We start from the raw sequence: 26,696 nt of genomic DNA, 5'->3' as shown, positions 1-26,696 counted from the left end.
TAACGAACGGATAGCCTCAAGATGAGGACAAATTATAAGAAGTAATGAGGCCAAAGCCTCGGTCGGTATAATGATGTTTCTTGTCCAAGAAGATAAAAATGTCTTCTCTTCTTTTTGTCTCTTTTGCTTCAAAGAAGATAGGTAGTTCTCGTTGTGTTGGGGGCACCGTCTGTGCAGTGCCAAGTCTTTGTGTGTTAACAGCAGCCCATTCAGTAGCCTCTAGAGAACAATGAAACTGTACCAGTCTTTCCTTTCACAACCTAAACCGGGAAATTAGGTGTGTTTCCATTATCGTTTGCTCTTTGATCTCTCTCCTCTGTTCTGTTCTGTTCTTTTCTTATCTCACTTCACAACCCTACTTCTGTAAATCTTCCTTTTCTTTCTTCGTTAGATCCAAGCTTTCTCTCCCACGGTGTTCCCCTCTACCAATATCAAAGATAGATTAGGCGTTCTGACAATTCGGGGATTATTAAGTGAATATCGGATATGCACCTCTGCATGTCCCGGTACTTTGATGTTTGGGCTGAAGCTTGGTCCTGTGTTTGATCTGTCGGCGGTCTCCTCAGCCACTTGTCCAATAGGAAGCATACAATAGCAGTAGCAGGGAACAAGGTATATGCCACAGTCGGGAAGAGGTCCCTGGTAAAGTAGGACGAAATAGAGCCGGGGTCTATTAGTAAGAGAAAGGAAGGGAATATGCGAGTGTGAGTGTGAGTGTAAATGTGATAGGAGCCAACGGAACGGAACAGGAAACAAGAAACACACACAAAGGGAACCACAACCCACGGACTTTGCCATGATATATCATCTTTCCTCCCTTCTATCCCTGTCCATTCTTTTTGTCTTGCTGTGTGAAGCACGTTCACTCATTATGATGTGAGCTAATACCGTCCACCCAAAATGGTCTGGGCTCTCACTCGCTCTCTTTCTTCCCCCTTGTTTAAACCCAGCCTCTTTTCCAACCCGCAACAATGCTACGTACTATATGCTCTGTTATCTGTGTTATGCAATGTCGGAATGTGGACTATGTCTGGTCTTGGTCTGGAGCTGGAATGCTTGGTGTAAGGACTGAAACAAAGACAATGTCGTCCATGAAATTGGCACAAGTCTATATGCAGTGCACGTGATAGGCAAACTGACATGTTCCCCCTTGTAACTAACCTGATACAGTATATGGACCAACAATTCTGGCTTAAGAGACGGCAGCTGAAATGAGATGGGATTGGTGACGCAGGATTGCCGTAGGTGTGTCCTCCAATCCGCTCCGACTATTCCTTGGTCTGTGTTAAAAGATCAAAGGGTCTGTCTTGTAGGAGGGGCCACTTTGTTGTTTAAGTCTAACTCTGGATCTGTCTATGATTAGCATAGCATGGCATAAGTTAATGAATGGGTGGACAATACAAGGGAGGCTAGACTTGCTCAAAGGGAGCTTAACTAAGGCAGGGATTTGCAAACGGCATTCTCGCAACGATAGAATCAATATGAGCCAGCCCGACGCCAAACCTCTGTAGTAGTATTCCGTGGTTCCCTATCAAGTACACAATAGCTAGAGGTCAGGTGTTTTCCCATCTACCAGTAGCCCCCTTAAAAATAGTAATTATGACACGTCGTCCATCACACCCAGCGCCTTCTAGTCCCAAATTCAGCTTCCTCCGACTTCGCAGTCGTCTCCATTTTACGAGAGGTATCCCTTTCCGGCCTCGGTGCCCAGAAGGGCGGCGCTTCGGCGAGCGTCAAGGAACAGTTCCTCACACTCAGCAACATCCTGAACATCAATTTGCGAGCGGCCGTTGGCCTTGGCAAGAATGCTGTTTCTTCAGTGTCAGTGATCATGTCTCGGATCAATTCATCTCAGGCCTCAGGGTCTCCCCTTTCGCCACAATGACTTAGACTTACCTCGCAGGAGTTAGGAGCTGCAGACAATACCGCAGACTGATGCGGACACCGTGTTCTGAGATCTTGTCAATGGCAGCATCTGACACTGAGACGCCCTCGGTTGTCGATCGTATCCGTACAATACGCTTAATTTCGTCGGCCTCGTAGGGCGTTGTGGGGATGATGAGCATGCGTGTAAGAAAGTCGGCGGGGATTCCGTGGGCTGCGACAATGTCGTCAGTGCCTCTGATAGTACACATTCCCCGGTTGGAGGCCAAAACCACGATGGGGGCAATTGGCGATTCGAGGGCTCTGTTCAGGTAAGTGAAGCACTCCACATCAAGCATGTGTGCCTATCAAACATTATCGGTTAGCCATACAATCCCGTCTCATTTTGGCAAGAGGTGGGAAGGGTTACCTCATCGATAAACAAAACACCAGGCACAAGTTCAGCCACGCCCTGGTCGATGTACTTGCTGACCACTTTGTTGATCTCGCCTCGCAGTTTGTCCGTAATCTCCGTCATCTTGGGCTTCATCAACTGGCCCATCATACTCATAATATCCTGGCCACCTTGAGGACGAGCATTGGCCACATCCAAGTCGTGCAGCGTAACATCCTGCACAATTTCCTTCTTCTTGTGCACCTCACCCTTGGGGATGGGTACATACTCCTCCGCCTCGAGATCGAATTCCGTAGCGTAGGCGTCAGATCGTCCAACTCGTTTGCAAGCGCCGGTGTTCGCTTCGATATAGATAACATCACCGACTGTGACTCTCTCCTTCTGGATCGCCTCGTAGATACTAGGGTCGAGGCGAAGCTTCTTTTGTCCCTTTGCGCTCTTGAGTCCAATCAGCAGTGTGCTGATGGTCTTGCCATAACCGCCTAGAGGGTTTTCAGCCTCTTCGGGTGTGAGTTCTGTGACCTCTCCTTCGTAAACCTCCTTCGTCTCTCGGACCTTGAGACCAATGGCTCTTCGGAAGTTCTCCATCAACATCTCGGTCTTCTTGACTTCGGTGGAGTAAATTTCGCTGCCGACGATGGGGCAGAATGGGATCTTGGTACCCAACTCTTGGCTGATGGCGAGCGCCAGAGCTGTCTTTCCAGTTCCAGGGCCTCCCGCGAGCAGAACACCTCGACCAGCCATCTTCTGAGCTCGAATCAAGTCCACAACGACACCGCATGACTAAATACAAATTGGTAAGCATTTGTTAGTGAAAATCGTGCCTTTCAGTCCGTACCTCTCGCGCGCTGGCTTGGCCAACGAATCCGGCGGCTTGCTTCTCTGCGTATCCGTCGGATTTCAAGCCCAAGCCCTTGATGTGTGTATGGGCAGCTGTACGGTTGTCTCGCTTATTGCCCTTGACCTCGCTGATTTGGACCATGGTGGCGACGGGTGTCGAATCAATCGACAGTTATGTATTGTAGTATCGGTTTTATGGGCGCGGCGATTCGACTCGGAGTGAGATGGTTTTCTTGTGGGGTGATTGAGTATAATGGTGATGGGAGATGTCGCGAAAGCTTCTAAATATTTGCGACTGAAGCTAAGCCAACGAGCAGCTCTCATACCAGGCGCGAGAACGCGCTATGACAGTCACGTGCGAACTTTCTGGCTAGGTGCCTACCCTGTAGTCATTCCAAATTGTACTCGTGGTCATCGTTTTGGTTTGAATGGTTTGCATTTTGAACTTAAGAGTATTTCAGTTAGTAATTCGTAAGTTTCCCATGAGTGTGCGAGTTCTGTCTTCTATTCTTGTCGAGTCTGGCATGCATTGTGGTGAATTGCAGCAGACCATGCAAGTGAGAGCGTTCTCCCCAGTTTCAGTAGCTTGCAAGCAAGTAATGCATCAGTACTAATAAGACAGGGTAGACAATTACACATCACTCGACATAGGCCCTAGCGGGAGGATGGCTTCTTTGAACAGGCTTTTCTGCATCGAACAGCCTGTGGAAACCCTATTCAAGTAGTTAATAGACTGTTAATGCCAGTAACAGGTTGTTAACGGGCTGTTATCCCACTTAAATCCTATTGTAAAATCACATCCTCCCGCGTAGGACCAAGCTACAATCCAGTTGGGCATTGTGATAAAAATTGATCACAACGGTTTGATACCAAACCATGTTGAGGATGTTCAGCACGTGGGTTAGTTCTCATGATGAATATTTCTACCCATGAGATGCCGCCAGCGACAGAGTATATGAGATGTTGGCTGGCTGATTAGTTGTTTTTGAAGTAAAACGAAAAAGTACCAAGAACTTCCAATTGCCTTCACATAAAAATAATTCAACTCAATTGTTTACCGGCTTAATTCAGTTGCCGTATTACTGTTATAAACTCTAGACTTTCAGATGTCATTCAGGGTAGTGGTAGCCTCCACGTAATCTGTCAGGAACGGGGCCTTAGCTATCGCCTTGACCCACTCTGCTACTTGAAGTTACCTCGCACATGCCCAGTCTGTAGTGTTTCAGAAGGTACCTGCTTGAACCTCTAATTGGCGGCGGGACACTTTTGGAGGCGTAACCTCCCAAATGACGCTTGACAATAGCGCACTTAGGCTGCGACAATGGTAATGCGCTGGTCTTGAAATAATCTGTCCCCTTATGAGCCAAGACACAAGTTACTATTCTACAACAAACAAACACCAGCTGTACAAGAACCCACGAAGCATCGATCGTGTTTCTCATATTTCTGAATATATCGACTGCACGAGTTCACCGAACGGATAACAGACTCGTGGACCCCTTTGCGACTTCGACCCTGAAATGCGACACAGATAAGAGACTCCATACCAAAGATCGATCGACATCGTCCAACGACATACGGATAAAAAGTCGAGATATAATTCACATTCCCAGACTCGATAAAAAGGAAGAAGGGGAGAAGCTCTAAAGAGAAGCAAATACGACTATAAAGAAAATTGCATCTTTGTTACATCACCGCTGCAGCATGTTTGAGGAGCACTGCTAGCTGTCCATCTCCATACTTCACCACATCCACACACACAACACCTGATCCGTACCTCCTCATCGCCAGGAGCGTAGCCAGGGATGCCGCCCTCACAACAATATCGACCTTCCGACCCACCCGATTCCCCCGCGAATGACTCCGACTCCGATCTTGACCTAGATATCCAGGAGCTCGACCCAATATCGACTAAACCTGCCCCAAGGGCTAACAACGAGCGTCCTTCGACTGAGCCCGAGACTTCGCGGATAGCGCTGCGAAATCTGCGTATGGGTGGAGCACGGCGAGCTGGAAAGCGGAATCGGGGGTATGGTGACCTTGGTCGGGATAGAGATGGAAACGACGAGCACTCGCAATCGTTACTAGGAGAACATAACAGCAGCACGCCTCGGTGGTCAGATGGAAGCGGCAATGAGGACGACCAGCCACTACTAGGAGGGCAGCCCTCACAGGGCCGGAGATCTATGAACTCGGACAGAGTCTCTTCACGACTACGACTACCTAGTTTCATGTCGAGTTCTAAGAAGCCAGACCCAAATGACGCAGAGGACCGAGAAGAAGATGACCCATCTTCATCACGACATGTTGCTGTGGGCTCAACCCAGCCCGTCCGCTTTCCGAACAACATTATTTCGAACGCCAAGTACACCGCCTTGACGTTCCTCCCAATCACTCTTTACAACGAATTCTCCTTTTTCTTTAATATGTACTTCCTTCTCGTGGCGCTGTCGCAGGCGATACCTGCCCTGAGAATTGGTTATCTGCTCACATACATTGCCCCGCTGGCATTTGTGCTTTGTATTACTATGGGAAAGGAGGCTTTCGACGATATTGCTCGACGACGAAGAGATACCGAAGCCAACTCGGAGGAGTACAAGGTCATTGTATTCCAGGATGCCGATTCAACGCAATCCCCGGTGCGTCAGAGAAAACTGCTCAAGTCAGAGGTGTTGCAGAAGCATTCAAGGAAGAAGTCAAAGGGAGCACGGGAGAATCTCTCGGACATTTTAGAAGAGGAGAATGTCGAGGCGCCACCTCCATCCTCACGAGCTATCGAAGTTAACCGCAAGTCTAAGGACTTGAAGGTTGGCGACGTTCTTAAACTCACCAAGGGTCAACGTGTACCGGCCGATGTCGTGATATTGAAATGCTTATCTTCTGAGGCTCCTGCACCTGCACCAATTCCTGAAGAACCTGCGGAAGAGGAATCTTTGCTGGCGTTCGACGGTGAGGAGCCACGAGGAAAAGGCAAACAGCCTGCGCAAGCGGCCCCAGAGCAAGAGGCGGAAAGTGGTCCAGGAGGTGAAACCTTCATCAGAACCGACCAACTGGATGGTGAGACAGATTGGAAGCTCAGACTTGCTTCTCCTCTTACACAGAATCTGCCAACTGAAGAGTTTGTCCGTCTTCGTGTTACTGGCGGAAAGCCGGACAGAAAGGTCAACGAGTTTCTAGGTACGATCGAGTTGGTTGACTCCCGAACCGAAGCGTTGGCACATCATGCGACAGTAGGAGAGTCTGATGCAGCTCATACGGCTGCCCTTTCTATCGACAACACAGCATGGGCCAATACTGTCATCGCCTCACAAGCTACTACTCTAGCTGTCATTATGTACACTGGTCCTCAGACACGATCCGCTCTTTCCACAGCCCCTTCCCGTTCCAAGACTGGTTTGCTGGAGTATGAGATCAATTCATTGACCAAAATTCTGTGTGCGTTGACATTGGCTCTGTCGGTTATCCTGGTCGCACTTGAAGGGTTCGAGAATACCAAGAACAATGTTTGGTATGTCAAGATCATGCGCTTCTTGGTTCTGTTTTCTACTATTGTCCCCATCAGTCTTCGTGTCAACCTTGACATGGGCAAGAGCGCATACTCTTGGTTTATACAGCGTGACCCTGGCATGCCTGGCGCTGTTGTTCGAACCAGTACCATTCCTGAAGATCTTGGTCGCATTGAATACCTGCTTAGCGACAAGACTGGCACGTTGACTCAAAATGAAATGGAGATGAAAAAGATTCACGTTGGAACAGTATCCTACGCAAACGAGGCAATGGATGAAGTATCAACATATGTCAAGCAAGGGTTTTATGTTCCGCCATCGACAGATCACGCTTCCCAGAACATGCTCATCACCCCTTCCTCTACGTATTCCAGCTCTACCAACACGGGCACAACACGTACAAGGCGAGAAATTGGCACTCGAGTTCGTGATGTCGTACTTGCTCTTGCTCTTTGCCACAATGTCACACCTACGGTTGATATCGAGGACGGTAAGGAGGTCACTGGATACCAAGCGTCTTCGCCCGATGAGATTGCCATCGTCAAATGGACAGAATCTGTTGGTTTAAGGCTAGTGTATCGTGATCGCAAGAGTATGGTATTGGAATACACCAACAACAAGAGACCGGTAGTTCGCGTGCGAATTCTTGATGTATTCCCTTTCACCTCTGAAGGCAAACGTATGGGCATCATCGTTCACTTCCACGAGGATGTCAGCATTAAGAACCCAAGCTTGTCGAGTGGCGAAATTTGGTTCTTCCAGAAAGGTGCTGACACAGTCATGAGCACCATTGTTGCAGCAAACGACTGGCTCGATGAAGAGACTGCCAACATGGCACGCGAAGGACTGCGTACGCTTGTTGTTGGCCGAAAGAAGCTCTCCTATGACCAGTACAAAGAGTTTGCTGCTCGATACCAGTCAGCATCGCTTTCTATCAGTGGACGTGATGCTGGCATGCAGCGTGTGGTCTCTCACTACCTTGAAAACGACCTAGAACTTATCGGCGTCACTGGTGTAGAGGACAAGCTGCAGAAAGACGTCAAGCCCTCTCTTGAGCTACTCCGCAATGCTGGTATCAAGATTTGGATGTTGACTGGTGACAAGGTAGAGACTGCCAGATGTGTAGCGGTCAGCTCCAAGCTTGTGGCTCGTGGTCAATACATCTATACGGTTTCGAAGCTCACGAAGAAGGATAATGCCCAAGAACATCTTGACTTTCTCCGAAGCAAGACGGATGCTTGCCTCCTTGTTGATGGTGAGAGCCTGGCGCTCTTCCTGACGCACTTCCGTCTTGAGTTCATCTCTATTGCTGTCCAACTGCCTACTGTTGTTGCTTGCCGTTGCTCGCCGAACCAAAAGGCCGAGGTTGCTAAGCTCATCCGGGAGTACACTAAGAAGCGCGTATGCTGTATTGGTGACGGTGGCAACGATGTCTCTATGATTCAAGCTGCCGATGTTGGTGTCGGTATTGTTGGTAAGGAAGGTCGACAGGCCAGTTTGGCTGCCGATTTCTCGATCGAGCAATTCTGTCACTTGGTCAAGCTCTTGGTCTGGCATGGTCGTAACAGCTACAAACGAAGCGCTAAGCTCGCACAATTTGTTATTCATCGTGGTCTGATCATTGCCGTGTGCCAGACTATGTATAGTATTGCTATCAAGTTTGAGCCCGAGGGTTTATACAAGGTGAGATCTTTTTGAGCGTTATTCCGTCCATATGACTGACTTTTTTAGGATTGGCTTCTTGTCGGCTATGCTACCGTTTATACTGCAGCACCTGTTCTGTCACTTGTGCTCGATAAAGACGTTGACGAAAACCTTGCCAACCTTTATCCTGAGCTTTACAAGGAACTCACGACTGGACGGTCTCTCTCATACAGAACTTTCTTCGTCTGGGTGTTCGTATCTATTTACCAAGGTGGCATGATCCAGGGCTTGTCACAAATCTTCACCGAAGTCGACGGCCCCAAGATGGTTGCTGTCAGTTATACCGTCCTCGTTCTCAACGAACTTCTTATGGTGGCTATTGAGATTACCACGTGGCATCCCATTATGATCATCAGTATTATCGGCACTTTCCTTATGTACATCGGTTCCATACCGTTCTTGGGCGGATACTTTGACCTCGAATTCTTGATAACTTGGTAAGTTGCCCCTTTTCTGTGCTATTTGCTCCTTACTTACACCATATAGGGGATTCGTTTGGCGTGTACTGACGATCGGCGCTATTTCCCTGATCCCACCGTACGCGGGCAAGTTGATTAGGAGGACAATGAAGCCTCCGTCGTATAGGAAGGTTCAGAATCATTAAATAGTCATGTCATGGGCGTGGAGTTTTGTGCTGGCGTTGGATGATCACCTAGACGGCACCATTGTTACTACTACTATTACAGGTTTTATTTGTACTATCCATAGATGATGTCTATACCTCTTTATGAATGCTTCAAACTTTTACAAGATATTATACATGTCTTTTGTTCTTCAGTGGCTCACATCTTGAGAACCAACCAGTCCCTAGCCAAAGCAGGATTCTGCCTTTGCAAGTGGCCAGCTACGCCTGCGATAGGACCTTGTGTCTGCTGTCCGCCTAGCCAGATTTTGGGTCCAGCATAATGCTCGATGAAACCATCTGGGCCAGAGACAATAAATAAGTTCTTCCCAGGCGTGGTGCCCTTGGAGGGTTTGCAGACACATCCGGGTCCTTCAGGTAAAGCGAACTCAGAGGCGTGAACATGCATCGCCTGGTCGTGGAATCGGCAGCCTGCGTTGAACGAAGCTACCGCCCCAGGCGATGTCGTAATAGCGTTGTTGATATCCTTATTCTGGAAACGAGTTCCCTCCTCATCAACAACGACCTGGATCCTCAAACGATCACCGTAAGTTATCTCAAGGTCTTGCAAACGCTGCGTCACAGGGCTAGGGTTGTCAACCTCAATGCCCAATCCAGTCGGCTTCTTCTCCTGCCAGAACTTCCATGATGATTGGCGTGGAGGAGCGCTGTTCTGCACCTCCTCTCGCTTTCTTACAGCCCAAAGCAAGTCAACACTTGATTTCTCATTCGCTTCCAACACGGCCTTTGCTGCTTGAATGCCAGGGACGACACCCGTCCCACCAGCGAGGAAGACAAGACGGGAGTGTTCACCCAGTCGCTCAGCGAGCTCAAAGCCTACATGAGGACCGCGCAAAAAGACATCCTCACCAACCCTTCTTCGTCCTAAATAATTCGACATTTCTCCATCGCCAACAGTGCGTATATAGAAGCGCAGCGCGCCATCTGTGGGATCCTCGGTAGATAGCGGTGGAAGAGGTGTGTAGTGTCGTGAGATCTGCACTTCGGGCTGCTTGAACTCTACAGACCAGAGAGGATTCTTCCATTTATTATCTGTAGGGTTAAGATAAGGCAATAAAGGGTTTGGTGTACGCGGTACAGCCGTGATGACGAATGAAGTTGGTGATATCGCCTCTCTGGCTGTGATGGCATAGGGGACGAAAGCTATGTCGTTGAGAGTATCTGGTCGAGAAGGTGGCGTAAGGAGATAGTAACCACCGCTAACGAGGACGATTCCAATGACTATCAAAGAGGGAAATATGCGTGCTTGAAGAGGTGTGGAAAAGTCTGGTTTGTGAGAGGCGTGTCGTTGGGTTGATGAGATTGATAGAGTTGGTGATGATGGTTTGAGAGTTCTGGCTTGTGAGGTTGATAGTCGACTTTGTAAATGCCCATTTTGTGCGAGAATTCTCCTGTTTTGATTCACGACCCTCAGTGAACTTGAGAATATCCTTGTTGCAGGTCTCATCATGTTGAAAATGGACGATCGAATGCTCAATTTGATCTCAAAGACTTTTTGCGCTACTACGAAGGTCCGACGCCCAGATTTGAACAGTATAGCGTCGGTATGAAACGGAGTAAGATTGTGTTTTCAGGAAGGCTGGTCTTCCCTTATGGTCGAGTTATCATCGAATAACAAAAAGGCTTCTTGAGATTTATGTTACAAAAAGTCAAGATGAAATTCCTACATGGGTCACGTGGGTCCTTGAATCGCCTCAATAAATAGACATCGTCATTGATGAATATCTCCCGGACCAAGCTCATAGAATCTTGTACATATACTCATAGTTAGCGAAATATGGAGAGCTATATGTTGAGAAAGCGTATTGTAGATTTCTAATACCGGGGTATCTATCACCAATTCTATCTATCTATACTACCACCATCTACTCTTACATCCTCAACATCTTTCTCTGAGCATCAATTCCTCCTCTAAACATATCCGCAACCACATTTCCCTTCAAAACAGTCTCCTTTACAATCCCCTCCACATTCTTAGGATCGACCCTCCCATACCATATCCCATGTCCGGCCAAAGGATGCGGCTCACTGCCCATCCTCATGTCTGGAGGCAGATAGATAATCACATTACCGGCAAACTTATGTCCTCCAATATGACTGATTAATCCGATTCTGGCTGATGGCTTGTCCTCGCCAGTTTCGCCTTGTATTCTCTCCGTGTGATTGAGATTAACCTGCACAGGTCCGTGTAGAACATCGAAACCTTCTTTCTCCAGTTTGTCCTCGAACTCGGTAGCTAGAACAGGCGCCATGATACCGCACCGCGCATCACGACCTGTATGTCCGCATATGAGCACCAGAACATCCCGAACATCTTGGACTCCTGGCAAGAGCCCCTGGTAACCTTCCTTGCGCGTCAAACGGTCTCGATGTATGGGCGAGAGACCATCATGCATAGGATGAAGCTTTTCAGGTAGTAGAAATCCCTTGGCTAGAGCTTCTACACTGTCAAATGACACCCGTGGGAGAAATGGAACGTATTTGAAGCTTGGTAGTAAGTACGCAGACGTTGTCTGGACTTGAGGACGAGGTGAAGTAGAGCTTGGAAATGAAGAGTTGAGAACAGAAACATTGTGGAAAGGCTAGACGAGTTAGCAAGATAGTTCATGCGAAGCGCATAGAAAATACATACATCGCTGTAAGTTCCACCCCGACCAAACAACTCTTTCAAATCCGCAGCGAGACAATCACCGCCATTATCGTCTTCTATTCTCGACGGCCAGTCTGCGTTTCCTGTACACACGAGCACATGCTCCGCATAACCAGCGATTGCACCCTTGAGAGGTCCCTCACGATCTAGAGGCAAGTCCTCTGGCATCTTCGGAGCTTCAGCACACCCGCATGTTGGCTCTGGGCATGTCGGTACAGTGTTGAATGGCGGAGGAGGTGGAGGTCGTGTTTGTCTGGTGCTCTGGGCGTATGCTCTTCGTGGTATGAGAGATAACCTGGAGATACATTGCCGTGTGAGATTTATTGACGGCCGGAAAGACATTATAATAGAGATTTCACAGACTGAAGCTGTACTTGTCTATACTGTGAGTGAGAAGCCGTTGTAGAGTTTGTACATAACTCAGCAAGAGAACTTATGAATAGACCGAATACCGCGGCCGGGGTTTTGAGATGTATATACATCATCGGTTTTTCGGAGACAAGAAATATAAAATCCCCCACTTTCCGGAAGACTCGGCCCCCCACGTTTCAACGACTAAGTGATTAACAATACAATGTATAATGTTGCTACTGGCTCACAGGTTTGAAGAAACTGTAACCGAGTGACTATAATAATTTGCCTGTTATACTATCGGCGGTCAGCCTGTCCAAAATGATGAGAGGGTAATGCATTTATAAGACAGAAGAAAGCATCCAATATCTTGTATTTCGCTGTAAATCCCGAAACTAAACTGGCTAATACCCTATGATCCAACTCCCGTCGTTGTCATTATCAACGCTACATACAATCTATTCAGTAACACCGCAATGCAAGTTATCAAATATGCCGTAAAACTTATTCAGAACACTGTTATACCAAGCCTTGCGGCTCTTCCCCCTCTCCACCCATACTCCCCATCACGTATCGACGATGAACAAGTCATTGTCTTAAAACACCGGGGCTCCCTTCTGATCGCAGTATCCAGGGTGCTTGGGTTCAGCAGTGGCCCAGCTCATCGCAGTAAGAGTTGTCGCATACGCCATCGCAACGAATCCAAAGATGCAGAGCAGGATATCGGCGGCTTTCCAAAGCTTCGTACGAGCTATGGCCTTGTAGTGAAGCATAGGCTGAAAGAATGGTTAGTAACGAACATATCAACAACGATTGTTTTGACTTACAGGATAGATAAAGACAAGAGGAATGCAGGCAAAGTTACCAACAAGCGCAACAAACTTGTCCAGATGGTCGGCTCCGAGCCAAGCAATGGATGCGCACAGCATCACAACAAAGAAACGAAAAACGTTCTTCTGCCACTTAACCCAAGGGTTGTACTTGCCACTACGAGTGAAAAGCTCTGTCTCGGCAATACGGATGGCAGGGAAGATCTGCAGTGGTGTAGACAGCAAGATGGCAACAGAGTACAGAAATTGAACACCGTTGACCATCTTGTTATCCTGAGGCAAGTTGAGGAGTACAACAGTCTCGGTGTGGGATCCGTAAGCGGCGTATGAGATGGCACCCATACCGATGAAAAGAACTGTAATGATGATCATGACAATGAGAAGAACGCGAGGGAACTTCTCAGGATGTCTCATCGACTCCTGGACGGGAATAATAAGACCAATGCCTTCAAATGTGAAAATGGCAGTTCCAATAAACAAAGTCCAATCCTTCTTGTTGAACATGATAATATCGGCAATGCCGTTTTGGTTGAGGGTCAAGATATCGTAGTAGAGAAGATACGCCAAACCAATCAGGATGAAAGCATCTGCGACCAGAGCAGTAAATGCCAGCTTTCCAATGTCTCGCAGAAGAGCAAAAGGCAAGAAGATGATCATTTGGATGAGGATGAGCCACTGAATGCTGATGGAGGATTTGCAGTCAGAGACAGCCCTCACAAAAGCCTGCAAGTTGGCAGCCGTAAAGACAGTATAAGCTGCCACGAAACCAATCTGACTGATGACAATGGAGGCCAGGATGAGAGTACGCATTTTCTTGCCATACAAAGCACCACCCAGATCACCAAAAGAACCACCAACCTTGAGCTGCGTCTTGACAAGAAGAACGAAACAGTAGTAGCTGAGGGCGGCGACACCAAAGAGGATCAAGTTGCTGAATAGCATACCTCCGTTAAGGTAGGCTCGGGGCAGGAAGAGGACACCGGTACCAACAAAGGACTTGAGCAATAGTAGAGCTGCGTTAAAAGGACTGTTGTTGCCGCTACCACCTCGGACCTTGCGCTTACGTCTGCGCCTTGACGGTGTCAACAGGGCACTGTCTTCCATGGGCTCTCGTTCATCATCGGAATTGTATTCGTCGGTGTCTTCTCCAGATGAGAAGTACTCGTTCGGACCCAAGTCTTCGTCATCCTCCTCGAGCTCTTCACCGGCGAAGTGTCCATAGATCGACAAGAATTCGAGGAAACTCGACGTGAACAATCTTTGCTGACCGGGTGCTGGAGAATTATGGCCGTCCTCGAGATGGCCATGGGGGCCTGGGCTTTGCACGGACCGGCGAAGATGATTTCTGCGGAAACCACCAGGGACCTTTATCGAGTTGATGTCGAGTACTTCCGTTTCGGGCTCGGGTCGTCCAAGATCGAAACTCTTGCTGCGGTTGTATTTTGCTCGTGCTTCGGCCTGCTCAGTCCACTTGTAGATACCTCGAGTAACATCACCGCCCTGCAGGCGCAAACTTGAGAATTCGTCATCATTCAAGCCAGCACCACCAATCTCAGCTGGCTGCTTGCCCTTTGTGTTACCTTGGATCGAGGACTCTTCCGAAGTCGGGTTCTCATCCGTGGGTTGAACTAGATGACGCTTAACAATCTCAGGGTCCTCATAAGGTGCACTAGTGCCCAGCGCATTTTGAGAGCGTGAGTTGAAGGAGCCATAGTTGGTCGGTGTCCCCGAGTTCCGAGCGCCCAACAGAGGAGATTGCGAACGGATCGGAGGAGTACCAACGCGAGCAGCAGGAGTACCGTGGCGTGGAGGAGATTGTCCCAAAGAGTTGGATAGAGCCGCAGCAAGAGCAGACACACCAGGACCTTGCATACTGGTCCCGGTTCCGGGCAACTGGCTCAGATCCTCAAGGTTCTCGGCACGCGAAGCATCGGGTCGAGGGGTACCTCCAACAGGAGGTGTAGTTCCCATCTGTGATGGAATGGGAGAAGCAAGACGCGCCGTCAAATCTGCTCGAGGGACCGAAGCGGAAATCGATCGGGGTCGGAAGCTCGAAGGTGACGATGACCTGGGAGGTTGATCCGATGGAACTCTCGACGGAGAAGCCATCTTGTAGTCGATTGAAGGTGTGATAAGCCTTATCGCATAGTATGTACGGTGTTGATAATAATAGTTTTGAGTCGCGCAGAGCGGTAATGACGCAGATGCAGATGTAGGCGACTATGGATGCCCAGCAACGAGACTTCAGTCAAAAATAAGAAAGCTGAAGAACTAGGTATGCGACAAAAAGAATGACGACAAAGAATAGAGAAACAGTCTCGGGGAACGGAGATTATATGAAGAAGTCACGAGTGGTCGGATGACAGAAACAATTGATGGAATTTCTGGTTGGAGGAAGGAGATAGGATGGATAGGATTGGATTGGGAAGTAGGTAGGTGAGATAAGGGCTTGTGCTTGTGCATGCTGCCTGCAGCCTGTCGCCTGTCGCTTGTCGGCTGGGCTTATAGCTGCCCTGAACGGTGAAGCTCAGACGCTCACCTACGCAGGGAGACCCAGGCTCTGGGGTCTGGTGACTAAGGTTAAGGGCAGTTGCCGAGGCGGGCTAGGCTATTAGTGGAGGGCTTCAGTGAAGAGACAGCGGAGACACTAAAAAAGCAAAGAACCCGACCTCAACCTATGAATATCTATCGGCAAGTGAAGAAATGAAGACCGGCGTCTGCGGGCAACCTTATCGTTATCTTTAGATGGAGGTCGAGGTCAGTGTTACGACCTACCAACTCGGGTTTGTAACGGCCGAGTCAACAAGACTATTGGCTTTCAAGATATGGGTAGGCATGTAACGTGTCAGAATGCTGGTATCTGTGAGCAGTGATCGACATGTTATTTGTCGTGTCTGCATATGTTTTATTGCGGCGTGAAATGAATATTATTTTGTTTTGGAAGATGAAAGATTGAGCTGCAGAGTATTTGAGACATGTTCATGCTCCTATCTGGGGATATCTGGGTTCGTTACATATGCATAAGACTACCTCTAGGCATTATTACTCAGCTTGACTTGTTCGATGCTGCACCACCAGAGGTTGGTATTTTGGCTTTACCCATCTGTTGGTGCGGCGGAGCGGGCACGTTTCTCCAGTCACGCTCCGTGGGGGGCGTCACGACCCTTTTAATTCGGGGGTCAGATGGATGGATGAGGCGCATGTTTACATGTGAAGTGATACTCTAGGTAGTCAGGTATATCTTGTCCAAGGGATCTCGGCTAAAGATCTCGATTTGAGTGAGTATCTTATGGTATTGCAACATCAGCAGATGTGTTGTCAGTTTGTTTACTTTACCTCCACTACCTCCATCATCTATGGATATCTTCCTAGTTATTGAAGATCATCTTGTGAACATAGCGTCCACTGTTGCTCCGCTCGGAAGCGACAGAACAGAAGCTTGATATTTCAAGAGTGGATTCCGAATAGCCATGGCCTACGTCATTCTGTAGCACCCGCAGCGCCTATCGCGATGCGATGCTGCACTTGTGCTTCACTAATAATCCATTAGAAACATGCTAACTGCAGCCAACACTGCACATGATCCAACTACCCCACAAAGAGAGTCATGAAGAGGACTATCATAATGAGGGGGAATACTATCGTAAGTTGTGAATAGACATACTATCTAACTAGGAATTAGGAATTATATACCTAAAAAGGTAGGAGATTGATTGAGTACAGTATCATTATGACCCGCTGGAGTGAAGTTTTAGCGGGGAATGGACCCTTGAAACGGCCCCTTCTACTCCCAGGCTTAGGCTTGCTTAGGCAGTGACACTCTTACAACCTCCTCCTCTCGGGCTCCGGGTGACCCCTTCTGTAAGCTCCTCATACAGAAGCCCCAGATCTGTTCATGAATGTCTCTGTTGGGCATGTTGTGGCGTCCTTGATTGGTTTGTCTTTAAGGACTCTTTTGCCCGGATTGCCGAATACATGCCCTCGTATTATCCACACCAACCACACTCAACATGCAGCACGCGGGAGGCTTCAGCTTGGAATTGTCTTGGCAGACAGAGGATTAACGACCCATTATCCAATCGCTAAATGGTCCTGGGACAATACCGTAGACAATATCATCCATTGACGTCTATCATCTTATTCTCTTTCTTCTCTCAAAAAGCCTCACTTTGTCCACTCACTTCTCGAGACTCTCACCGTCCCATCCCTTCACCGTCTCCCATGTGGGCCTTTGCTCGCTACTTCTAACCCCTCGTCTTGTCTTGTCTCGTCTAGCAAAGACTGAATGACTGACTGACTGACTTCTTTTCACGACTGCATCATGACAACGCCTCACCAGTCGGATGTGAAGGGGGTGGACAATGGAGGAGAACGTCAACGAAATAGTGCATCCGAGTCCCATGGTGGACGAGTCTCGGTCACAATGGACTCACGCCACAGCAACAAGCTGGGCAGCATCTCGGGTGTCTATATCCCTGTTTTTCTCAATATCATGAGTATTCTCATGTTTTTGCGTTTTGGTCTCATCATTGGAAAAATCGGCTTTGTGGGCATCCTCGGTAAGCTACAGAGTCGGCTTTATAAGTTGAAGAATAAAGAGCTGATCTTGCCCAGGATTGCTTGTTACTGCGTACTCTATTGACCTATTGACAACCCTCTCACTATCCGCAATCGCTTCCAATGGCGAAGTCAAAGGTGGTGGTGCCTATTACCTCATCTCGAGGTCCTTAGGTCCCGAGTTTGGTGGTTCAATTGGCATTCTCTTCTATCTTGCTCAAGTCCTCAATGCAAGCATGAACGTTGTCGGTCTCATTGACTGTATCCGACTGAATCTTGGCCCAGATTTCCCAGAAGGATATTGGACTGGCTATTTCCTCCAGACGGCGGCTCTGCTCCTTTGCACCGGCCTCTGTTTCTTGGGATCTGCTACCTTCTCGAGAGCCTCAAATGCTTTGCTTGCAATCCTAAGCCTGGCCATCGTCAGCATCCCGGTCTCTGCCATCTTCAAGACTCCCTTCCGTGATGAGGATCTTGGCATTCACTTCACTGGCATCAGTCTTGATACACTGACTGACAACTTCCTCCCTCATCTGAATAGTCCTCAGTTCAGAGGCCTTGAGACATTTCGTGATCTATTTGGCATTCTCTTTCCGTAAGACCCTGATTTACAATCTAGTATTGGAACCCGTACTAACCGTGCATTAGTGCTACTTCGGGTATCTTTGCTGGAGCTTCCATGTCTGGCGATCTCAAAGACCCTAGCAGGTCAATTCCCCACGGAACGTTATGGGCGATGCTGACAACCTTTATCATCTACTTCGTCGTGATTCTTTCCCTCGCTGCGAGCACTACTCATGAATCCTTCCTGGCTAATGCCAATGCCATCTCAATCATCAACCTATCTCAGCCCGTGATCCTCGCCGGTGAATGCGCAGTCACCTTCTTCTCGGCTCTGATGGGTCTCATTGGTGCATCAAAGCTGTTCCAGGCTTTCTCGAGAGACAAGCTTCTTCCTGGTCTTGGCTTCTTCAGCAAGGGCACGAAGCATGGCGATGAACCGATATATGCTCTGCTCCTGACCTATGTCATTGCACAACTGGCACTCTTCGCTGATCTCAACCAGATCGCTACCTTCATCTCCATGGGTTACCAGATGACATTCTTCGTCATGAACCTTGCGTGCTTCCTCCTCAAGGTTGGATCCGCACCCAACTTTCGCCCGAGTTTCAAGTTCTTCACCTGGCAGACCGCATTCTTTGCCGGCATCTTGTCTGGCTTTGCTATGTTCTTCATCGACGTTACTTATGCCACAGTGGCCATTACGGTACTCGTCATGCTCTTCCTACTCATTCACTACCTCAGTCCTCCTAAACATTGGGGCGATGTGAGTCAGAATCTGATTTACCATCAAGTGAGGAAGTATTTGCTACGTCTCAGGCCAGAACACATCAAGTTCTGGAGACCACACATTATACTACTCATTAATAATCCGCGTCGTCAAACCAGGCTGATCCAGTTTTGCAACGCACTCAAGAAAGGCTCACTATATATTCTCGGACATGTCATTGTGACTGATGATTTCAACTCTGGGGTTCACGAAGCTAGACTACAGCAGCACGCCTGGACAAAGTACATCAACGAGTTCTCCAAGATCAAGGCTTTTGTTCAGCTTACAATGTCCCCTACTATCACTTGGGGCATTCGAAATCTGATTCTGTCAGCTGGGCTTGGAGGTATGCGCCCAAACATTGCTGTGCTTGGCTTCTATAATATGGAAGAACTGCGAAAGTCCAACCCAAGACTTCGTGTGCCTGATGTGCCTGTATCTTTTTCGAGGCAAATGCAACGTCCACCCAAGTCCAATGGCAAGGCACCTGAGAGGCCGCGAAGGAAGCGAGGAGATACCTCAGCTAGACTTATGGAGGGTATACTCCCGACTGATGTCATTCGTACCGAGAACATGATGTCGCCCAAGGAGTATTTAACGATTCTAGAGGATCTTGCCCTGCGATATCGACTCAACATCGCAGTGGGTTGCGGTTTTGATGCGCTAGAGACTCCTAGAAAGGACGGGAAAAACACCAAAAAGTACCTTGATCTGTGGCCTATCCAGATGTCGGCTGAAGTAACATCCGATGGCAAGAGTCTACTCACTACGAATTTTGATACATGTAAGTATGGTACATCGATGAGCCATTTCCAAACTAACCGCCCTAGACACTCTGATTCTCCAACTCGGACATATCCTTCACAGCTGCCAACTCTGGAAGCAAGTATATACAGTACGAGTTATGGTGTTTGTGGAATATGAGAGTGAGGTACATGAAGAACATGCCCGTGTACTGGCACTCCTTGAAAAACTACGAATTGACGCACAAGTCAACGTATTCTGCTTGTCATCAGGCAGTTTGAACACTTACGAAATCATTGTCAACGGTGTTGGCAACGATATAGATTGGGAAATTGTTGTTAACGATACACTTCGAAACGAAGAGTGGTGGGATGATGTTCAGATGTACAGAGGACGCGCAGACAACATGACTTCGACTCAGGAACTGGATCAGCTTGAACAGATTTACGATTCGACATCTGGCAGACCCGGTTTGTACAACCCACATGAGGAGATATATGAACGCCGACGCGCAAGCACAACGGATGTTCCCGAGCTACCACGACGGCCGGCTATTCGGATGCTGTCGAAAATGGGTGTCAGCATGGGTATCCATACACACCATCTGCAGGACGATGCGTTAGATGAAACGAGTAGCGAGGACGACGAAACAGAGGATTCTCCGACAGATATTCTTGACGATGAGGAGATGGGGTATAGCTCTATGTTGGAACAGGACAACGACGACGACGCCAGCATCGGCCCGAGTGATTCTGTACATCAACCTTTACTGGCGGGTGGAGATTCCCACGATGAGAACGGCAGAGTTCGTGGTGACTTTTGGGAAGGGTTTGGCCGGCGTTCCAAGTCTGACACCGTTGGGGATGCCGTTTCTACATCGTACGGTACTATGTCATCGTCTGCAACGGTGAAGGGTGTTGGAGGAGCGCAAACATCGCAGACGGCATCAGCTTCTCAACAAACGAATGAGAGGCCACAGCAATGCAGTACAGACTCTGCCCCTGCGGATATGCCCTCTCTTGTCTCGCGAGACTCGTTGGGGCCTGCGGACGCATACTCTCGTACACGCCCGGCAAGCCCTTCACGAGAAGATACTGTGCGCCCGTATCGCAGTGGTACGACAACACCAGGAAGGCCGACTCTCTCCAGGCAATCTTCGGCCGTGAAGTTCTCTAGCCGTCCAGTTCCCGAAACAAAGATTGTCAATTCGGAGGCGGAAGGGTCCACGATTAGCTTTGCGCCGCCGTCTAGTACAGATTCAGAAACACCAAAAGCCGGGGCGTATCGACCAAGCTATTCAAGACAGTCCTCTATGGGCAACTATCCACCTCGGGCCGGTTCTCAAGCAACGCCTGGCGAGATCGAGAGCAAGAAAATCTCTTTTGCGGAGCAGCCTGACTACGAGCCATATTCGGCGCATCATTCCCGATTCCATTCGCGCCGTAGCTCTCGGGGATCTACCCAATACGGGGGCGAATCTTGTGAGCAGATACCCGAAATGCTCGAAAGATACCGATTAAGCTCGCACTTGGAGGAGGAGGCGCAGGAACCCGGATACACGCCCCAGGGCTTAGAGCTGTCATTCAACGAGCTGCCAAGCAGAGCTCAGCACCTCATTGTCAACGAATTGATGCGTCAACATTCCAAAGACACAGCTGTGCTTCTCAGCACTCTACCTATTCCCACAGAGGGTACTTGTTTGGACGAAGCAGCGACCATACAGTACTTGTCTGATGTTGAGTTGCTTTGCAACGAGCTACCACCCACGTTGTTGGTGCTCAGTAACAATATGACAGTAACAGTCAATCTTTAGATACCATACATGATATAAATGAATCACAAAGCAAAGCAAGCAAGCATTGAATTTAACAAAGCCGCAATATTCCCATGATTGACAGCTAGCCGAGCATGGATCTCTCTAGCGAAGTGTACGGGTCTAAGTGAGCGAAATACTACCAGTCTGCCAGTCATTCTACCACCCACTACACCAAGGACAATGTCTCCAACAAAAGATGGCGTAAGCCGAGTCATGTCCAACAAAGAATGAGCAAAGATTGCTAGCCAGGAACAGCTTTGAGAAAGCTTGTCAGGCACAGGAACCGAGGGTCAAGCCAACAGATATTTGGTCCGAAGACCTCGATATAGTTTATTGTGAATTCTTGCAAGCTCTTTTAGAATTTCAGGGGCAACACCCACTGGAATGGTCTCTGAAGTTCTGGATATACATTCTTGGTTGTGGATAGGCGTTAATTTTTTGGTGGCTTGGTGCCATGATTCATGGGCCACATGGCTCTCCCCACGCCGTCTTGTCTCTTCTCTCAGTCTTTCGTTAAAGTGAGAATTGATTCAAGAGGTTGGTTTTGTTTATTTTGAGAACAACTAGTTATTGAACTGGCTTGTGCTCATACTTGTCGGGTTCTTTTGTGGTGTCTCTCTCTGCGCCTTAGAGATACTAACTTGGTGTGAGTCCAAGCACAATCTGGTGTCACCCAAACCGCATTCTTGGGATGCAAACTCTTTGTGGTGAGCCGTGCCGTGTTCCCACCATCTTTGACGTCTTGTCGATTTACTACGTATGTACTACGCAAGCCTAAAAACCTCATCCATGGAGTCTGTCCCCGCACGAATGACAGTTTGGTTACAACTTAGCGTTGTCATCGGAACCTCCGAGCCGCCATAGGTAAGACGCGGCGTATACTATTTCGACTATTTCCCAACAAGGTTTTGCCTTGCAGTTCTTTAACCCAAGATAAACTCTATCCTAAAAAGAAACACCAGCCGCTGGAGTCTTCAGGCCTGTCAAAGCCCCAAGACCCCTCCCGTCTATCAGTCACTTACATTCCAGTCGACCAACCTGACACCACTTAGCCTGGGCAAAAAAGGGAACTTACAAGCCAATCCGAGGTTTCTTATAAGCAGAGGACCGGATATCTGTTAAAAATCAGGTTTTTTAAAGAGTTTGTTCACTTATCTCTGAGACATTGGTCTTCGGGCAAGCCCTCTTTTTATCCTTTCCCCCCAACCTCTTTGCTCGTCACGATGCCTTCTTGGACCATCACCAACGACGACAAGATGAGCAGTTGGCGGGACCAGCTCTCACCCCGAAATTTGAGTTTCCGGGGTCTGAGAAGAGCTTCAGAGTCGGTGGCAAAGACGAACTCATCGTCGACAAAAAACGACTTTACAATGAAGCATTTTCCTGACCGTCCTACGAGGAGGATCACTGAAGCCGATATTCCCAGCGACGAAGATTGTAAAAAGACACTTATAAACATGAGAAAGGCGTCATTATCAGATCATATACATATACATCGACGACACGAATACCATCATCAGCATCAAAACCAATTATCTCCAGTTCCAGAGCCAATGCCTACGCCTGAAGAGTATTTCACAATAAAAGTACCCAAGATCGAGCTGCCTCGGATAGAGCAACCACAGCCATCACTACGATCTCCACCAAAACGATCTCAGTCAGAACGAGTTCAATCAGAACGAGCTCGGCCAGAACAGCTTCATATTGAGAAACCTCGAGCGCAGCAGCCGTCAAGATTAACATTCGGCCCTTTCAACGGTCAATTCAAATCTGCTTACGGGCCACTTACAGAAGAGCCCAGTCCACTTGAAAATGCCGATATCGCAGAGTCTACAGCAACACCGGAGGAGGGACTACAAATACCTGAAGCACCGATAGATATTCGAAAAAGTATCTTGGCTGTCGATGACCTCAACTTAGCAACTGGGCCAGCTGCTACGCCAGTTGTCATCAGCGAGGCCAAAACCATCAGGCTCGAGCGAGTAGACAACACACAAACGCCTGGTGTCTCACCCTTCTCATCACCACGGCCCAGCAATGCTTCAGCGTCAGGATGGCCTATGCGAAAACCATCAGTCCAAATGGTTGCTATCCGTCGTTCGTCACAGGACTCTCAGCGGCGCAAACCTTCTGTCCACACAGTAGTCGTGCGGCGCCCCTCAACAAAACCTCATTCAGACGCCCTCAACTCACATCCAACTCACTCTTCAACTGCGCAAGTCCACGTTCGACAAGATAGCGTTTCGGATCCTATGTGTCGTGTGTGTCATACTGGAATCGCTGAGAGGTCTGGCACTTGCTCCATTTGCGACAATGACTCTATGCCAGCGAGTCCAGTTGAAAGTGGCCCTAACTTTTCGAGACTCCATCATAAACCAACCGTCAAGAGGTACAATCGTCCTCCACCTCTAGTTTCTCAATCTCTCGACAGTATCGCAAAGCTCCATCGTCCCTCGGCATCTCTTACATCAGACCCAGAAGCCAACCAAATCTCACCGCCACCATCACCAGGATCTCGCAGTAGTAGCACAGCTGAGACTGTCAAGACTCTCGCTACTGGCCCTTCAGTACCTCCAACACCCATGTCAGCGCTGTCGACACCTGAGGTATTCAAGCGGTTCCAAGAAGAAGTCGAGAACCGAGCCAAGTCAGATGATAGTCCTGCATTCGACGATCCTTGGATGATCAAGTCCAAAACTCCCGAGAATGATGTCTACGAAGACGATTGGGCCGATTACTATTTTGACGAGCAAAACTTCAATGCTGGACCTGGCAACGCGACTGAAAACCCAGTGCCTGGTTTGCATTTCGTCGCAAGCCCAGTCTGTCCAGGTCCAGGATGGATATGAAAGTCACATAAAAGGATATTATGTAAAAAGACTGTATAATGTGTTTATGTAAAATTCTAGGTAGCGGGTTGTATTTTTCTATATCCCTGGTCAGGTAGCGACAAGCGTCTTTTTTTCAATCATGAGTCTATGTCTCTTCATAACCATCTCTTTCATCTCTTCGTGACATCTTTTCCCTCGTCTAAATCTAAGTACTCTTTTTCTTTCTCTATCCTTGTTCTCTATAGGATTTTAGTGACGGTCAATCCACTTGAATCGCCGCCCTCGAGTTCTATCAAACCACCAGCTTCGAGTCTCTTCTTCCACTTGTTGCTCTCATACCGCGCAAAGATTATTGTCATGCGCAATGTAACATCACTGCTTGAGTCATGCTCCTTAAGAGCTTCCGCGACAGGTGTAAAAGTCCAGCGACCGAACGCCCAGTTGAGAATGTAGCGGCCTGATGCGCTAGGCTCTGGCTTGGGGATATCGGGGTCTGAATTTGTTGGTGGGGATGAGAGTGACACTAAAGCCTTGATGCGGTAGGCTTCATCCTTGGGTGCAGAGGAAAGAAATGCGATGAGCTTTTCGGTGTTGATGCGTGATGAGGGGTCGGCCTTGAGAACGACTGAAAGAACCTCGACTTCACTCTGGTGATTGTGTGAGTGGCCGTTTGTTGTTCCATTGGAGTGCTCATGGCTGTGTCCGTTGGTCTTCGCAACAACTTCCTCTGTCAACTCTTGCGCTAACCCACCATCCACACCAAAGACCAAGTCCATGGAGACTTTGCCCTTGTCGCTCTTGACCTTGGCAACGTCCACCTCCAAATCACCAACTCGGTCGAGACACTCGTCGTATCGCAGCATGCTGACATTCTCCCACTTGTTGAAAACGATAAGATCCGTGTAGCGCGCCTGAATGCGGGCTGTGTAGCTGGTGTCCTCATAACCCTTCCAGTTCTCGACATCGATAACGCTGATGACACCGTCAAGAACGTACTTTCCAGACTCGCGCGCAAGACGGTTCACTTCGAGAGCGAGAGTCGCAGGGAAAGCAGAGCCACTGGTTTCGATAACGATTCGGTCGGGGGTGACGGTGTCTTCGAGTTCCTGAAGCGCGGGGCCAAGCTGGCCGACGAGGTTACAGCAGATACATCCGTTGAGAAGTTCCTGAACGCCCGAGATGGAAGAGTTGGCAGCGAGTTGCGAGTCGACAGCGAGATCGCCGAATTCGTTCTTTAGAAGAGCGAGTTTGTAGTCTGGGTTCTGGGCGCGAAGTTGGGGGATGAGGTTGAGAATGAGTGTCGTCTTGCCCGAGCCCAAGAAGCCCGTGACAATGGTGATAGGAATCGGGGACATCCTGATGTTGTTGCGATTCTATCGAGTATCTTGAATAAGAAAAAGAGCCACGACGTTAAAGGTTTATTACTGATAAAATACCTCTTTAGCGGTAGACAAAAACAATCAAATCAGTAACTAATTGTTGGGTGATGGTCAGCCCATCAGAGCGGCCCGATAAGATAGACTTTTGGTCGTTATCGGGCCTTATCGGAGAAGACCCCGCCGTCTGCGACTTGACGTCACCTGTGAGAGGTCCGGGGTTGGTTGACAGCTGAAGTTTCACAAGGACGCGCATTGATTTACGCCAATTGCGTATGCCAATGCTGGTAAGGCCAAGGAAATATCGGTAGTTACAATTACTTCCCATTAATAAAGACAATATTCACCTGCCTCTTTTTCTCTTGGATCATTATCACTTACATCGGCCATCATCCTGCTTTAGGAAAATACAACTCTACAAACAGCAATGATGACTTCCCAAGAATCAAGCAATAACAACGTCCAGGACGAGCCGTTCAAGAAGCAGCTTGATAAGGCTGCGGACGAGACTCGAGAGATGGAAAACCAGAAGCCCAATCCCATTGTCGAGAAGAGTAAGTCATTGTCAGGGAACAACTTAGCAATAGACCAAGACTAACAGTCATTCAGTCACAGAATACGTCCCTGCAGCTGCCAAGATCTTGCCCGCTCGTCAGAGCCCTCCCAAGGAAGAGGACAAGCCTCCAGGACCTCCCGAGCGACCGCATCATGATCACAAGATTGAGGACTTCGTAAGGGACCAGCACAGAAGTCAGGGTCTTGACGGTGTTTTGGGAAACTATCCAAACGACGAGTAAAAACACGTTTCTGGGGGAGGATTCATGGCATTGTATAATAGGGTATCCGCGAACACGATTGAATGAACTTACGATTTCCCATGTTTGATTGAGCACGTGAAGTTGAGCTGTCAAGTGCCATGATGATCAACATTAACCGCGTCAAGGGTCATTTATCCTGGTAGTCGGCGAAGACTTTTGAGCCTCATGAGCTTAAACATCACAAGTTTGCCGATGGTCTCGTCTTGGTCTGCATGGCTGTTTTCCAACGTGCCTAATAGCAAAGCGTGGAGAGAGCACTGGTGGGGCACAGTAACGCGAAAACAGAGGTGCAAAATCTGCATTTCACAGTTGACAGTCCAACACAGCAATCAAGCGGCACATATTTACGCAGACACGCACGCAGACTTTCAACCAGTCGCGAGCAATAAGCTACTAGGTAAATATCAAAATCCTGTTAAGGA

General features: G+C 48.5%; 7 protein-coding genes across 7 annotated transcripts; 4 read left to right on the top strand and 3 right to left on the bottom strand.

Moving 5' to 3' along the window:
• Window positions 1–1,392: 1,392 nt before the first annotated feature.
• Window positions 1,393–3,392, bottom strand: B0J16DRAFT_281810 (TBP-interacting protein). The gene is made up of 4 exons (XM_046123954.1): window positions 3,117–3,392; window positions 2,294–3,061; window positions 1,897–2,228; window positions 1,393–1,808 (listed from the first exon to the last, which is right to left on the bottom strand). Exons 1-4 carry the CDS (start codon window positions 3,258–3,260, stop codon window positions 1,676–1,678), a joined length of 1,377 nt encoding a protein of 458 aa, XP_045986138.1. The 5' UTR covers window positions 3,261–3,392; the 3' UTR covers window positions 1,393–1,675.
• A 1,401-nt stretch (window positions 3,393–4,793) lies between these two features.
• Window positions 4,794–9,086, top strand: B0J16DRAFT_56165 (uncharacterized protein). The gene is made up of 3 exons (XM_046134066.1): window positions 4,794–8,307; window positions 8,356–8,765; window positions 8,815–9,086. The coding sequence occupies exons 1-3, from the start codon at window positions 4,924–4,926 to the stop codon at window positions 8,930–8,932; spliced, it is 3,912 nt and encodes a 1,303-aa protein (XP_045986137.1). The 5' UTR covers window positions 4,794–4,923; the 3' UTR covers window positions 8,933–9,086.
• Window positions 9,082–15,255, bottom strand: B0J16DRAFT_281804 (transmembrane amino acid transporter protein-domain-containing protein). Its single transcript, XM_046123953.1, has 5 exons — window positions 12,800–15,255; window positions 12,576–12,748; window positions 11,715–11,916; window positions 10,967–11,553; window positions 9,082–10,329 (listed from the first exon to the last, which is right to left on the bottom strand). Exons 1-5 carry the CDS (start codon window positions 14,909–14,911, stop codon window positions 9,111–9,113), a joined length of 4,293 nt encoding a protein of 1,430 aa, XP_045986136.1. The 5' UTR covers window positions 14,912–15,255; the 3' UTR covers window positions 9,082–9,110.
• A 1,868-nt stretch (window positions 15,256–17,123) lies between these two features.
• Window positions 17,124–21,246, top strand: B0J16DRAFT_264166 (amino acid permease-domain-containing protein; the record flags this gene model as incomplete). Its single annotated transcript, XM_046123344.1, has 4 exons — window positions 17,124–17,361; window positions 17,417–17,954; window positions 18,008–19,473; window positions 19,520–21,246. 4 exons carry the CDS (start codon window positions 17,124–17,126, stop codon window positions 21,244–21,246), a joined length of 3,969 nt encoding a protein of 1,322 aa, XP_045986135.1.
• A 1,226-nt stretch (window positions 21,247–22,472) lies between these two features.
• On the top strand, window positions 22,473–24,098 carry B0J16DRAFT_380113 (uncharacterized protein; the record flags this gene model as incomplete). The annotated part of the gene is made up of 1 exon (XM_046131046.1): window positions 22,473–24,098. The coding sequence occupies one exon, from the start codon at window positions 22,473–22,475 to the stop codon at window positions 24,096–24,098; it is 1,626 nt and encodes a 541-aa protein (XP_045986134.1).
• Window positions 24,099–24,208: 110 nt separating this feature from the next.
• On the bottom strand, window positions 24,209–25,702 carry B0J16DRAFT_56100 (CobW/HypB/UreG, nucleotide-binding domain-containing protein). The gene has a single exon (XM_046134065.1). The coding sequence runs from the start codon at window positions 25,433–25,435 to the stop codon at window positions 24,320–24,322; it is 1,116 nt and encodes a 371-aa protein (XP_045986133.1). The 5' UTR covers window positions 25,436–25,702; the 3' UTR covers window positions 24,209–24,319.
• Window positions 25,703–25,886: 184 nt separating this feature from the next.
• B0J16DRAFT_315913 (uncharacterized protein) lies at window positions 25,887–26,253 on the top strand (the record flags this gene model as incomplete). The annotated part of the gene is made up of 2 exons (XM_046125281.1): window positions 25,887–26,010; window positions 26,066–26,253. The coding sequence occupies 2 exons, from the start codon at window positions 25,887–25,889 to the stop codon at window positions 26,251–26,253; spliced, it is 312 nt and encodes a 103-aa protein (XP_045986132.1).
• Between the last annotated feature and the right edge of the window lie 443 nt (window positions 26,254–26,696).

The sequence above is a fragment of the Fusarium flagelliforme genome (assembly GCF_020744385.1).
Source record: "Fusarium flagelliforme strain FIESC 12 MPI-CAGE-AA-0113 chromosome Unknown B0J16scaffold_2, whole genome shotgun sequence".
NCBI classification, from domain to species: domain Eukaryota; kingdom Fungi; phylum Ascomycota; class Sordariomycetes; order Hypocreales; family Nectriaceae; genus Fusarium; species Fusarium flagelliforme.
Note: the sequence above shows the minus strand (reverse complement) of the source record. Positions and strands in the feature narration are given on the sequence as shown.